Source organism: Rana temporaria, assembly GCF_905171775.1.
Source record: "Rana temporaria chromosome 8 unlocalized genomic scaffold, aRanTem1.1 chr8z, whole genome shotgun sequence".
In the NCBI taxonomy this organism is placed as follows: domain Eukaryota; kingdom Metazoa; phylum Chordata; class Amphibia; order Anura; family Ranidae; genus Rana; species Rana temporaria.
Window position 1 is genome coordinate 138783 of NW_024404476.1, and position 15975 is coordinate 154757.

The following is a 15975-nucleotide window of genomic DNA, read 5'->3' on the forward strand; positions in this document are numbered from 1 at the left end:
GGGCAAAGAGGAGGAGGCCTGGCGGTGATCCACAAGACTCACCTCTCGCTCACTAAACCTGATCTACAGAGTGGGGCAAAGAGGAGGAGGCCTGGCGGTGATCCACAAGACTCACCTCTCCCTCACTAAACCTGATCTACAGAGTGGGGCAAAGAGGAGGAGGCCTGGCGGTGATCCACAAGACTCACCTCTCGCTCACTAAACCTGATCTACAGAGTGGGGCAAAGAGGAGGAGGCCTGGCGGTGATCCACAAGACTCACTTCTCGCTCACTAAACCTGATCTACAGAGTGGGGCAAAGAGGAGGAGGCCTGGCGGTGATCCACAAGACTCACCTCTCGATCACTAAACCTGATCTACAGAGTGGGGCAAAGAGGAGGAGGCCTGGCGGTGATCCACAAGATTCACCTCTCGCTCACTAAACCTGATCTACAGAGTGGGGCAAAGAGGAGGAGGCCTGGCGGGGATCCACAAGACTCACCTCTCGCTCACTAAACCTGATCTACAGAGTGGGGCAAAGAGGAGGAGGCCTGGCGGTGATCCACAAGGCTCACCTCTCGCTCACTAAACCTGATCTACAGAGTGGGGCAAAGAGGAGGAGGCCTGGCGGTGATCCACAAGACTCACCTCTCGATCACTAAACCTGATCTACAGAGTGGGGCAAAGAGGAGGAGGCCTGGCGGTGATCCACAAGACTCACCTCTCGCTCACTAAACCTGATCTACAGAGTGGGGCAAAGAGGAGGAGGCCTGGCGGTGATCCACAAGACTCACCTCTCGCTCACTAAACCTGATCTACAGAGTGGGGCAAAGAGGAGGAGGCCTGGCGGTGATCCACAAGACTCACCTCTCGCTTACTAAACCTGATCTACAGAGTGGGGCAAAGAGGAGGAGGCCTGGCGGTGATCCACAAGACTCACTTCTCGCTCACTAAACCTGATCTACAGAGTGGGGCAAAGAGGAGGAGGCCTGGCGGTGATCCACAAGACTCACCTCTCGCTCACTAAACCTGATCTACAGAGTGGGGCAAAGAGGAGGAGGCCTGGCGGTGATCCACAAGACTCACCTCTCGCTTACTAAACCTGATCTACAGAGTGGGGCAAAGAGGAGGAGGCCTGGCGGTGATCCACAAGACTCACCTCTCGCTCACTAAACCTGATCTACAGAGTGGGGCAAAGAGGAGGAGGCCTGGCGGTGATCCACAAGACTCACCTCTCACTCACTAAACCTGATCTACAGAGTGGGGCAAAGAGGAGGAGGCCTGGCGGTGATCCACAAGACTCACTTCTCGCTCACTAAACCTGATCTACAGAGTGGGGCAAAGAGGAGGAGGCCTGGCGGTGATCCACAAGACTCACTTCTCGCTCACTAAACCTGATCTACAGAGTGGGGCAAAGAGGAGGAGGCCTGGCGGTGATCCACAAGGCTCACTTCTCGCTCACTAAACCTGATCTACAGAGTGGGGCAAAGAGGAGGAGGCCTGGCGGTGATCCACAAGACTCACCTCTCGATCACTAAACCTGATCTACAGAGTGGGGCAAAGAGGAGGAGGCCTGGCGGTGATCCACAAGACTCACCTCTCGCTCACTAAACCTGATCTACAGAGTGGGGCAAAGAGGAGGAGGCCTGGCGGTGATCCACAAGGCTCACTTCTCCCTCACTAAACCTGATCTACAGAGTGGGGCAAAGAGGAGGAGGCCTGGCGGTGATCCACAAGACTCACTTCTCGCTCACTAAACCTGATCTACAGAGTGGGGCAAAGAGGAGGAGGCCTGGCGGTGATCCACAAGGCTCACCTCTCGCTCACTAAACCTGATCTACAGAGTGGGGCAAAGAGGAGGAGGCCTGGCGGTGATCCACAAGACTCACCTCTCCCTCACTAAACCTGATCTACAGAGTGGGGCAAAGAGGAGGAGGCCTGGCGGTGATCCACAAGACTCACTTCTCGCTCACTAAACCTGATCTACAGAGTGGGGCAAAGAGGAGGAGGCCTGGCGGTGATCCACAAGGCTCACCTCTCGCTCACTAAACCTGATCTACAGAGTGGGGCAAAGAGGAGGAGGCCTGGCGGTGATCCACAAGACTCACCTCTCGCTCACTAAACCTGATCTACAGAGTGGGGCAAAGAGGAGGAGGCCTGGCGGTGATCCACAAGACTCACCTCTCCCTCACTAAACCTGATCTACAGAGTGGGGCAAAGAGGAGGAGGCCTGGCGGTGATCCACAAGACTCACCTCTCGCTCACTAAACCTGATCTACAGAGTGGGGCAAAGAGGAGGAGGCCTGGCGGTGATCCACAAGACTCACTTCTCGCTCACTAAACCTGATCTACAGAGTGGGGCAAAGAGGAGGAGGCCTGGCGGTGATCCACAAGACTCACCTCTCGATCACTAAACCTGATCTACAGAGTGGGGCAAAGAGGAGGAGGCCTGGCGGTGATCCACAAGATTCACCTCTCGCTCACTAAACCTGATCTACAGAGTGGGGCAAAGAGGAGGAGGCCTGGCGGTGATCCACAAGACTCACCTCTCGCTCACTAAACCTGATCTACAGAGTGGGGCAAAGAGGAGGAGGCCTGGCGGTGATCCACAAGGCTCACCTCTCGCTCACTAAACCTGATCTACAGAGTGGGGCAAAGAGGAGGAGGCCTGGCGGTGATCCACAAGACTCACCTCTCGATCACTAAACCTGATCTACAGAGTGGGGCAAAGAGGAGGAGGCCTGGCGGTGATCCACAAGACTCACCTCTCGCTCACTAAACCTGATCTACAGAGTGGGGCAAAGAGGAGGAGGCCTGGCGGTGATCCACAAGACTCACCTCTCGATCACTAAACCTGATCTACAGAGTGGGGCAAAGAGGAGGAGGCCTGGCGGTGATCCACAAGACTCACCTCTCGCTCACTAAACCTGATCTACAGAGTGGGGCAAAGAGGAGGAGGCCTGGCGGTGATCCACAAGACTCACCTCTCGCTTACTAAACCTGATCTACAGAGTGGGGCAAAGAGGAGGAGGCCTGGCGGTGATCCACAAGACTCACCTCTCGCTCACTAAACCTGATCTACAGAGTGGGGCAAAGAGGAGGAGGCCTGGCGGTGATCCACAAGACTCACCTCTCACTCACTAAACCTGATCTACAGAGTGGGGCAAAGAGGAGGAGGCCTGGCGGTGATCCACAAGACTCACTTCTCGCTCACTAAACCTGATCTACAGAGTGGGGCAAAGAGGAGGAGGCCTGGCGGTGATCCACAAGACTCACCTCTCACTCACTAAACCTGATCTACAGAGTGGGGCAAAGAGGAGGAGGCCTGGCGGTGATCCACAAGACTCACCTCTCGCTCACTAAACCTGATCTACAGAGTGGGGCAAAGAGGAGGAGGCCTGGCGGTGATCCACAAGACTCACCTCTCGCTCACTAAACCTGATCTACAGAGTGGGGCAAAGAGGAGGAGGCCTGGCGGTGATCCACAAGACTCACCTCTCCCTCACTAAACCTGATCTACAGAGTGGGGCAAAGAGGAGGAGGCCTGGCGGTGATCCACAAGGCTCACCTCTCGCTCACTAAACCTGATCTACAGAGTGGGGCAAAGAGGAGGAGGCCTGGCGGTGATCCACAAGGCTCACCTCTCGCTTACTAAACCTGATCTACAGAGTGGGGCAAAGAGGAGGAGGCCTGGCGGTGATCTACAAGGCTCACCTCTCGCTCACTAAACCTGATCTACAGAGTGGGGCAAAGAGGAGGAGGCCTGGCGGTGATCCACAAGACTCACCTCTCCCTCACTAAACCTGATCTACAGAGTGGGGCAAAGAGGAGGAGGCCTGGCGGTGATCCACAAGACTCACCTCTCGATCACTAAACCTGATCTACAGAGTGGGGCAAAGAGGAGGAGGCCTGGCGGTGATCCACAAGACTCACCTCTCGCTCACTAAACCTGATCTACAGAGTGGGGCAAAGAGGAGGAGGCCTGGCGGTGATCCACAAGACTCACCTCTCCCTCACTAAACCTGATCTACAGAGTGGGGCAAAGAGGAGGAGGCCTGGCGGTGATCCACAAGACTCACCTCTCGATCACTAAACCAGACCTTCAGAACTCACTTCCATTCATGGAAACCCTCACTCTGCAACTACAAACAAATCCCCAGGACACTGTTCACATATTACTCTGCTATAGACCACCCGGTCCAAAAATGCAGCTCCTCACGTCACTGACAGAATTCATCTTCACATATACCTTAAACATCGAACATCTCCTGCTGCTCGGGGACTTCAATCTCTGGGCCAACTCCTCACAGGACCCCATCGCCGACGCCTGCATTGACCACTTGGAAGGATTAGGTCTGCAGCAACTAGTATGTGGGCCCACACATGCTTCAGGTCACACGCTCGATCTCATTTTCAGATCTGGAAATTAACATTCTGGAAAATGAGCCACAACCATGGACAGATCACCATGCCATTAAATTCACAATCAACATAAACGCCCCCTCAAAAAAAACAATAAAACCGCCGACAACACACTGGACTAGATCTCAGAAGAAGCTCCACTCGGAACTCTTCAAAACCACATTAGGGAACAAAATAAAAACAATCCAACTACATCAACAGCCACAGAAACACTGGATGCCATAAACAAGGCTCTACTACAGTCAGCCGACATAGTAGCGCCAAAACGCAAAACGTGCATCCGGAAAAACAACTCCAGCTGGTTTAACGACCAGCTGTCGTTGCTAAAGCAAGAGCGCAGAAGAGCAGAAGCAGCCTGGAAAAGAAGCTCTACAGAGGAAAACCACATTATTTACAGGGTAATAACTAAGAAATACCATAAAGAAATCTTTAAGGCCAAAAAAGATAATTTTTCTAATATATTAAATGCCCTGAACCGCCCCCACAAACTCTTTAATTTAGTCACTCAGTCCATGAACCCAGCCTGCCTAGAGGCCCCGAATTTTGAATCACAAGAATTTTGCAACGAATTATCGGATTATTTTATTAACAAAATTGACAAAATCCGTGAAAGTATTCAGCAAAATAGAACCTCTATCGACCCCCCTAAATCACAAACCTAATACCCACATAAATCCGCCGCAATCAACCAATTTCACTCTAAAACCCATCTCCATCGATGCCACTAAAAATATCATCAGTACTTTGCGAAACAGCACAGCGCCCAATGATATCATCCCCACTAAACTGCTGAAAGAATGTGCCGATATTGTGGCACCGGCTATCACCCATCTCATAAACCAGTCATTTAAGGAAGGCATAGTGCCGACCCAACTGAAAACAAGGTATAATCAAACCAATTCTAAAAAAAAAACACCCTCGACCCCAAAGACCCAAACCACCGTCGCCCCATAACATGCCTAAATGTCTTCTCCAAGGTAATGGAGAAAGAAGTTGTACAACAGCTACAACATCATTTAGACACCCAAAAATTACTCGATCCGATTCAATCAGGCTTCCGTCTGGGTCACGGAACAGAAACGGCGCTGCTCAAAATATGGGATGACGCTCTAGAGGCCGCAGACGAAGGAGAATCTTGTCTTCTGATACTGCTGGACCTAAGCGCAGCTTTTGATACGGTAGACCACGAATTACTACTGACTCGGCTAGTTGAAGTAGCCGGAGTTGCGGAATGTGACTTATCCTGGTTCTCCTCCTTTTTGGAAAACCGATCACAAATAGTGAAACTTGGTCCTTTCACTTCTGAAGAACGCACGGTGTCATGTGGAGTCCCTCAGGGATCCCCTTTGTCGCCTGTTCTGTTCAATATCTATCTCCGCCCGCTTTTTGAAATCATCAGTAACCAGAAGTTACTTTATCACTCTTATGCTGATGACACACAACTGTATTTTCGCATCTGCAACAAAAAGGATCATCATCTCGGACTAGAGAAATGCCTTACTTTGATAGAAAATTGGATGACAAAGAGTTACCTTAAACTCAACGGTTCGAAAACAGAACTTCTCCTGTTTCAGGCCAACCTAAAGAGACTTCCCGCACCAATATGGACCCCGCCGCCCATTCTGGGACAAACCATCACCCCCCAGCACCAAAGTCAAAAGTCTCTGAGTTATCTTCGACTCCTACATGACAATGGATGCACAAATAGGGTCAGTAGTCAGCGGATCGCACCATCTGCTGCGCCTACTACGCAGACTCCTCCCATTTATCCCAAAAGAAGACATAGCAGTCGTGGTGGGAACAATCATCAATTCCAGACTCGACTATGCAAATGCCCTCTATCTCGGACTCCCAAAGTACCAAATCACTCGTCTGCAAGTCGTTCAAAATACGGCCGCTCGACTAGTGACTGGGAAAAACCATGGGAATCAATCTCACCTTCACTGAGATCCCTTCACTGAGATCCCTTCACTGAGATCCCTTCCCTGAGATCCCTTCACTGAGATCCCTTCACTGAGATCCCTTCACTGAGACCCCGTCACTGAGATCCCTTCACTGAGATCCCTTCACTGAGATCCCTTCTCTGAGAGCCCTTCACTGAGATCCCTTCACTGAGAGCCCTTCTCTGAGATCCCTTCACTGAGAGCCCTTCACTGAGATCCCTTCGCTGACATCCCTTCACTGAGATCCCTTCACTGAGATCCCATCACTGAGAGCCCTTCACTGAGATCCCATCACTGAGAGCCCTTCACTGAGATCCCTTCACTGAGAGCCCTTCACTGAGAGCCCTTCACTGAGATCCCTTCACTGAGAGCCCTTCACTGAGATCCCTTCACTGAGAGCCCTTCTCTGAGATCCCTTCACTGAGAGCCCTTCACTGAGATCCCTTCGCTGACATCCCTTCACTGAGAGCCCTTCACTGAGATCCCATCACTGAGAGCCCTTCACTGAGATCCCTTCACTGAGAGCCCTTCACTGAGATCCCTTCACTGAGATCCCTTCGCTGAGAGCCCTTCACTGAGATCCCTTCACTGAGATCCCTTCACTGAGATCCCTTCACTGAGATCCCTTCGCTGAGATCCCTTCGCTGAGATCCCTTCACTGAGATCCCTTCGCTGAGATCCCTTCGCTGACATCCCTTCACTGAGAGCCCTTCACTGAGATCCCTTCACTGAGATCCCTTCACTGAGATCCCTTCACTGAGATCCCTTCACTGAGATCCCTTCACTGAGAGCCCTTCACTGAGATCCCTTCACTGAGATCCCTTCGCTGAGAGCCCTTCACTGAGATCCCTTCGCTGAGATCCCTTCACTGAGATCCCTTCGCTGAGATCCCTTCGCTGAGATCCCTTCGCTGAGATCCCTTCACTGAGATCCCTTCGCTGAGATCCCTTCGCTGACATCCCTTCACTGAGAGCCCTTCACTGAGATCCCTTCACTGAGAGCCCTTCTCTGAGATCCCTTCACTGAGATCCCTTCACTGAGATCCCTTCACTGAGATCCCTTCACTGAGATCCCTTCACTGAGATCCCTTCACTGAGAGCCCTTCACTGAGATCCCTTCACTGAGATCCCTTCGCTGAGAGCCCTTCACTGAGATCCCTTCGCTGAGATCCCTTCACTGAGATCCCTTCGCTGAGATCTCTTCGCTGAGATCCCTTCGCTGAGATCCCTTCACTGAGATCCCTTCGCTGAGATCCCTTCACTGAGATCCCTTCACTGAGATCCCTTCACTGAGAGCCCTTCACTGAGATCCCTTCACTGAGATCCCTTCGCTGAGAGCCCTTCACTGAGATCCCTTCGCTGAGATCCCTTCACTGAGATCCCTTCACTGAGAGCCCTTCTCTGAGATCCCTTCGCTGAGAGCCCTTCACTGAGATCCCTTCACTGAGATCCCTTCGCTGAGAGCCCTTCACTGAGATCCCTTCGCTGAGATCCCTTCACTGAGATCCCTTCACTGAGATCCCTTCGCTGAGATCCCTTCGCTGAGATCCCTTCACTGAGATCCCTTCGCTGAGATCCCTTCGCTGACATCCCTTCACTGAGATCCCTTCACTGAGATCCCTTCATTGGTTGCCAGTAAAAGACAGAATCACTTTCAAAGCACTCTGTCTAATACATAAGTGTATTCAAGGCAACGCCCCCCAATATCTATGCGAGAAACTAAAAGCTCATAACCCCAATCGCATTCTGCGATCCACCAATCAAAACCTCCTCCAGATACCCAAAGCCAGATACAAGTCCAAGGACCCAGACTATGGAACGCTCTACCAACCAGCATTCAGCTGGAGGAGAACCATTTGGCCCTTAGGAGAAAGATCAAAACCCATCTCTTCTAAGGGCAAAAGTTCAGTTAGGGAATGGACACCAAGCGCCCAGAGGCGATTCAATTCGCATGTATTGAGCTATATAAGTTTCTCACTCATTCATTCACAAAGCGGTCTCGTACTGCACCTGAGTATGCGCTAAGATGCCACACAGTTTTAAAAAAAGTTTTTTTTGCATTCACTAAAAAACACCGCTAAAATACTTTATAAGTTATTTGATGAAGTCATGCAGTATTTTAGTAATGAAGGCCTGCGGTAAATTACCTCCGGTGGTAGCCGGAATCTTAAGTACAGGCTGTAAATAGCTAGTTGTCAAACAAATCTGATTTCTTTTTACGAAGAAGTAAAACCTTGGACAGAGGGGTGGCGGTGGACGTGGTATAGGGGTGGCTGTGGACATGGTATACTTGGACAGAGGGGTGGCGGTGGACATGGTATAGGGGTGGTGTGGACATGGTATACTTGGACAGAGGGGTGGCGGTGGACATGGTATACTTGGACAGAGGGGTGGATGTGGACGTGGTATACTTGGACAAAGGGGTGGCGGTGGACGTGGTATACTTGGACAGAGGGGTGGCGGTGGAGGTGGTATACTTGGACAGAGGGGTGGCGGTGGACGTGGTATACTTGGATAGAGGGGTGGCGCTGGACGTGGTATACTTGGACAGAGGGGGGCTATGGACGTGGTATACTTGGACAGAGGGGTGGGTGTGGACGTGGTATACTTGGACAGAGGGGTGGACGTGGACGTGGTATACTTGGACAGAGGGGTGGGTGTGGACGTGGTATACTTGGACAGAGGGGTGGGCGTGGACGTGGTATACTTGGACAGAGGGGTGGCAGTGAACGTGGTATACTTGGACAGAGGGGTGGATGTTGAATACTTGGACAGAGGGGTGGGGGTGGACGTGGTATACTTGGACAGAGGGGTGGCGGTGGACGTGGTATACTTGGACGGAGGGGTGGCTGTGGACGTGGTATACTTGGACAGAGGGGTGGGTGTGGACATGGTATACTTGGACAGAGGGGTGGCGGTGGACGTGGTATACTTGGACGGAGGGGTGGCTGTGGACGTGGTATACTTGGACAGAGGGGGGCTGTGGACGTGGTATACTTGGGCAGAGGGGTGGCGGTAGACGTGGTATACTTGGACAGAGGGGTGGCGGTGGGCGTGGTATACTTGGACAGAGGGGTGGATGTGGACGTGGTATACTTGGACAGAGGGGTGGGTGTGGACGTGGTATACTTGGACAGAGGGGTGGGTGTGGACGTGGTATACTTGGACAGAGGGGTGGCTGTGGACATGGTATACTTGGACAGAGGGGTGGCGGTGGGCGTGGTATACTTGGACAGAGGGGTGGCGGTGGGCGTGGTATACTTGGACAGAGGGGTGGCGGTGGACGTGGTATACTTGGACAGAGGGGTGGCGGTGGACATGGTATACTTGGACAGAGGGGTGGCGGTGGACGTGGTATACTTGGATAGAGGGGTGGCGGTGGACGTGGTATACTTGGACAGAGGGGTGGCGGTGGACGTGGTATACTTGGGCAGAGGGGTGGATGTGGACGTGGTATACTTGGACAGAGGGGTGGATGTGGACGTGGTATACTTGGACAGAGGGGTGGATGTGGACGTGGTATACTTGGACAGAGGGGTGGATGTGGGCGTGGTATACTTGGACAGAGGGGGGCTGTGGACGTGGTATACTTGGACAGAGGGGTGGCGGTGGATGTGGTATACTTGGACAGAGGGGTGGATGTGGAGGTGGTATACTTGGACAGAGGGGTGGATGTGGACGTGGTATACTTGGGCAGAGGGGTGGCGGTAGATGTGGTATACTTGGACAGAGGGGTGGATGTGGACGTGGTATACTTGGACAGAGGGGTGGATGTGGACGTGGTATACTTGGACAGAGGGGTGGATGTGGACGTGGTATACTTGGACAGAGGGGTGGATGTGGGCGTGGTATACTTGGACAGAGGGGGGCTGTGGACGTGGTATACTTGGACAGAGGGGTGGATGTGGACGTGGTATACATGGACAGAGGGGTGGATGTGGACGTGGTATACTTGGACAGAGGGGTGGCGGTGGATGTGGTATACTTGGACAGAGGGGTGGATGTGGAGGTGGTATACTTGGACAGAGGGGTGGATGTGGACGTGGTATACTTGGACAGAGGGGTGGATGTGGAGGTGGTATACTTGGGCAGAGGGGTGGCGGTGGACGTGGTATACTTGGACAGAGGGGTGGATGTGGAGGTGGTATACTTGGGCAGAGGGGTGGCGGTGGACGTGGTATACTTGGACAGAGGGGTGGCGGTGGACGTGGTATACTTGGACAGAGGGGTGGCGGTGGACGTGGTATACTTGGACAGAGGGGTGGCTGTGGACGTGGTATACTTGGACAGAGGGGTGGATGTGGACATGGTATACTTGGACAGAGGGGTGGCGGTGGACGTGGTATACTTGGACAGAGGGGTGGATGTGGACGTGGTATACTTGGATAGAGGGGTGGCGGTGGACGTGGTATACTTGGACAGAGGGGTGGCGGTGGACGTGGTATACTTGGGCAGAGGGGTGGATGTGGACGTGGTATACTTGGGCAGAGGGGTGGCGGTAGATGTGGTATACTTGGACAGAGGGGTGGATGTGGACGTGGTATACTTGGACAGAGGGGTGGATGTGGAGGTGGTATACTTGGACAGAGGGGTGGATGTGGACGTGGTATACTTGGACAGAGGGGTGGATGTGGAGGTGGTATACTTGGACAGAGGGGTGGCGGTGGACGTGGTATACTTGGACAGAGGGGTGGCTGTGGACGTGGTATACTTGGACAGAGGGGTGGATGTGGACATGGTATACTTGGACAGAGGGGTGGCGGTGGACGTGGTATACTTGGACAGAGGGGTGGATGTGGACGTGGTATACTTGGATAGAGGGGTGGCGGTGGACGTGGTATACTTGGACAGAGGGGTGGCGGTGGACGTGGTATACTTGGACAGAGGGGTGGATGTGGACATGGTATACTTGGGCAGAGGGGTGGCGGTGGATGTGGTATACTTGGACAGAGGGGTGGATGTGGAGGTGGTATACTTGGGCAGAGGGGTGGATGTGGACGTGGTATACTTGGGCAGAGGGGTGGCGGTAGATGTGGTATACTTGGACAGAGGGGTGGATGTGGACGTGGTATACTTGGACAGAGGGGTGGATGTGGACGTGGTATACTTGGACAGAGGGGTGGCTGTGGACGTGGTATACTTGGACAGAGGGGTGGCGGTGGACGTGGTATACTTGGACAGAGGGGTGGCGGTGGACGTGGTATTTGTGTTTTTCAAAGTCCTGCTTGCTGCATTTGTGGTGCATGTGGTAAGAAAGACACAACAAAAATGCACCTCCCATTGAAACGAGTGGAAAACACATCCGTGAATTTTTGAGTCACGTGTCCTATTTCTCACAGGTGCAAAACACACGAGAAATTTGATAAAATGCGTTTTTACCAAGGGTATTTTGCAATGGAGCAGTGTGAAAGTAGCCTTACCTTTTTTACAAGGTAAAAAAGTTCTCTTGTGACCATTCATCTCTTCTTTCTGATGCACAGGACACTGTGCAGACAAACAGCATGCCTGTAACCCATAGTCTGTTCAGACTGTGCCAAGATACATGCTGTGCTTGAGCAGGGGGCGTGTCCAAGAAGTAGGCTGTGATTGGGAGGGGGTGTATGACAGAGGAAGGCAGTGATTGGTTGGAGAGAGTGGTGGCTGAACAAACTACCCAATAGTGGCATGCCGTGTGCCTGCACAGTATCCTGTACCTCTGAATGGCCAGACAGATCAGCTTGTGGGCTTTGTATGGTCAGTTTAGAAGAAGGAAGGAAGGTGACCAGTGGGATTAATTAGCTACACTCTGTATATGAATACACAGAGAAATACATATTGAGGGTAAAACTGTAAAATGACGTTTCTTTTTTAGAGTTCAGGGACAATTGTATGTCAGTAATTTCTGTGCAGACCGGAAATGATGGTGGATTGACATTTTCTCGTTTATTTCAGGTCACATCGAGCGATAATCAGACTTGTAACGATCGGCAATACCTGGAACAAACATTGGGAAAGTGCTGCTCCCGCTGCGAGCCGGGTAAGACCGCCCCTCCTCCGCTATGACAACCATCTGCCCAATCAGAGACACTCTTACATGTGCCACCAATCAGAGACACTCTTACATGTGCCACCAATCAGAGACACTCTTACATGTGCCACCAATCAGAGACACTCTTACATGTGCCACCAATCAGAGACACTCATACACGTGCCACCAATCAGAGACACTCTTACATGTGCCACCAATCAGAGACACTCTTACATGTGCCACCAATCAGAGACACTCTTACATGGGCCACCAATCAGAGACACTCTTACATGTGCCACCAATCAGAGACACTCTTACATGTGCCACCAATCAGAGACACTCATACATGTGCCACCAATCAGAGACACTCATACATGTGCCACCAATCAGAGACACTCTTACATGTGCCACCAATCAGAGACACTCTTACATGTGCCACCAATCAGAGACACTCTTACATGTACCACCAATCAGAGACACTCTTACATGTGCCACCAATCAGAGACACTCTTACATGTGCCACCAATCAGAGCCACACCTACAATTGCCACCAATCAGAGCCACTCTTACATGTGCCACCAATCAGAGACACTCTTACATGTGCCACCAATCAGAGACACTCATACACGTGCCACCAATCAGAGACACTCTTACATGTGCCACCAATCAGAGACACTCTTACATGGGCCACCAATCAGAGACACTCATACATGTGCCACCAATCAGAGACACTCTTACATGTGCCACCAATCAGAGACACTCTTACATGTGCCACCAATCAGAGACACTCTTACATGGGCCACCAATCAGAGACACTCTTACATGTGCCACCAATCAGAGACACTCTTACATGTGCCACCAATCAGAGACACTCTTACATGTGCCACCAATCAGAGACACTCTTACATGTGCCACCAATCAGAGACACTCTTACATGTGCCACCAATCAGAGACACTCTTACATGTACCACCAATCAGAGACACTCTTACATGTGCCACCAATCAGAGACACTCTTACATGTGCCACCAATCAGAGCCACGCCTACAATTGCCACCAATCAGAGCCACTCTTACATGTGTCACCAATCAGAGACACTCTTACATGTGCCACCAATCAGAGACACTCTTACATGGGCCACCAATCAGAGACACTCTTACATGTGCCACCAATCAGAGACACTCATACATGTGCCACCAATCAGAGACACTCATACATGTGCCACCAATCAGAGACACTCATACATGTGCCACCAATCAGAGACACTCATACATGTGCCACCAATCAGAGACACTCTTACATGTGCCACCAATCAGAGACACTCTTACATGTGCCACCAATCAGAGACACTCTTACATGTACCACCAATCAGAGACACTCTTACATGTGCCACCAATCAGAGACACTCTTACATGTGCCACCAATCAGAGCCACACCTACAATTGCCACCAATCAGAGCCACTCTTACATGTGCCACCAATCAGAGACACTCTTACATGTGCCACCAATCAGAGACACTCTTACATGTGCCACCAATCAGAGAAACTCTTACATGTGCCACCAATCAGAGACACTCTTACATGTGCCACCAATCAGAGAAACTCTTACATGTGCCACCAATCAAAGACACTCTTACATGTGCCACCAATCAGAGACACTCTTACATGTGCCACCAATCAGAGCCACGCCTACAATTGCCACCAATCAGAGACACTCTTACATGTGCCACCAATCAGAGACACTCTTACATGTGCCACCAATCAGAGCCACGCCTACAATTGCCACCAATCAGAGCCACTCTTACATGTGTCACCAATCAGAGACAATCTTACATGTGCCACCAATCAAAGACACTCTTACATGTGCCACCAATCAGAGACACTCTTACATGTGCCACCAATCAGAGACACTCTTACATGTGCCACCAATCAGAGACACTCTTACATGTGCCACCAATCAGAGACACTCTTACATGTGCCACCAATCAGAGACACTCATACATGTGCCACCAATCAGAGACACTCATACATGTGCCACCAATCAGAGACACTCTTACATGTGCCACCAATCAGAGACACTCTTACATGTGCCACCAATCAGAGACACTCTTACATGGGCCACCAATCAGAGACACTCTTACATGTGCCACCAATCAGAGACACTCTTACATGTGCCACCAATCAGAGACACTCTTACATGTGCCACCAATCAGAGACACTCTTACATGTGCCACCAATCAGAGAAACTCTTACATGTGCCACCAATCAGAGACACTCTTACATGTGCCACCAATCAGAGCCACGCCTACAATTGCCACCAATCAGAGACACTCTTACATGTGCCACCAATCAGAGACACTCTTACATGTGCCACCAATCAGAGCCACGCCTACAATTGCCACCAATCAGAGCCACTCTTACATGTGTCACCAATCAGAGACAATCTTACATGTGCCACCAATCAAAGACACTCTTACATGTGCCACCAATCAGAGACACTCTTACATGTGCCACCAATCAGAGACACTCTTACATGTGCCACCAATCAGAGACACTCTTACATGTGCCACCAATCAGAGACACTCTTACATGTGCCACCAATCAGAGACACTCATACATGTGCCACCAATCAGAGACACTCTTACATGTGCCACCAATCAGAGACACTCTTACATGTGCCACCAATCAGAGACACTCATACATGTGCCACCAATCAGAGACACTCTTACATGTGCCACCAATCAGAGACACTCTTACATGTGCCACCAATCAGAGACACTCTTACATGTGCCACCAATCAGAGACACTCTTACATGTGCCACCAATCAGAGACACTCTTACATGTGCCACCAATCAGAGACACTCATACATGTGCCACCAATCAGAGACACTCTTACATGTGCCACCAATCAGAGACACTCATACATGTGCCACCAATCAGAGACACTCTTACATGTGCCACCAATCAGAGACACTCTTACATGTACCACCAATCAGAGACACTCATACATGTGCCACCAATCAGAGACACTCTTACATGTACCACCAATCAGAGACACGCCTACAATTGACACTTGTTCAACAACCTTGAAAGCAAGAATCTCATTGGCTCTTGTGGGCGATGGATATTTCCCTTGTGAGGTCTATGCAGAGGAATGAGGTCCCTGACTTCCGAGTCACATGGTGCTGCGGCAGCGTGCGTTCCGGTATGCAGGAAATCCTGCGTCTTTGCGGATGTGTGGGGATGCAATCAGAATTCATGGCACCCGACAGATATTGTGAATAGATGTGCATTTCTCTGCATGTCAGAAGAGTTTTACACGTGTTCCCGAAACGCACTGGTGTGCCGCTTCACACTTCTCATGTTGTAACGCAACGTCACTCTGCGTGAAAAACACACCAAAACAAGTTATTATAATGAAGGGTCAGGGTTTCCCATTGGAGAATATGGTTAGGACTCAGGAATTGGAATAGGGACCTCCCCCAGAGGTCAATGGTCAGAGCTGACCCACCCCAACTAAGGTGTACCGCCTACGCCAACTAAGTCGGGGAAAGTGCTTATCGCGCGCTCCAGCGCATTGCAGTAGATGGAAGCGCGCTGCATTTTTGCTTGTTGCAATTTTTGTGTG

General features: G+C 51.2%; 1 protein-coding gene across 2 annotated transcripts in view; it reads left to right on the forward strand.

Moving 5' to 3' along the window:
* Nucleotides 1–15975, forward strand: part of LOC120921895 (tumor necrosis factor receptor superfamily member 1B-like) — an 85232-nt gene that overhangs the window by 25995 nt on the left and 43262 nt on the right. For both annotated transcript variants that reach the window (XM_040334398.1, XM_040334396.1), the window contains exon 2: nucleotides 12274–12358. In XM_040334398.1, coding sequence (XP_040190332.1) covers nucleotides 12274–12358 — 85 coding nt within the window. The remainder of the gene's footprint in view (nucleotides 1–12273; nucleotides 12359–15975) is intronic.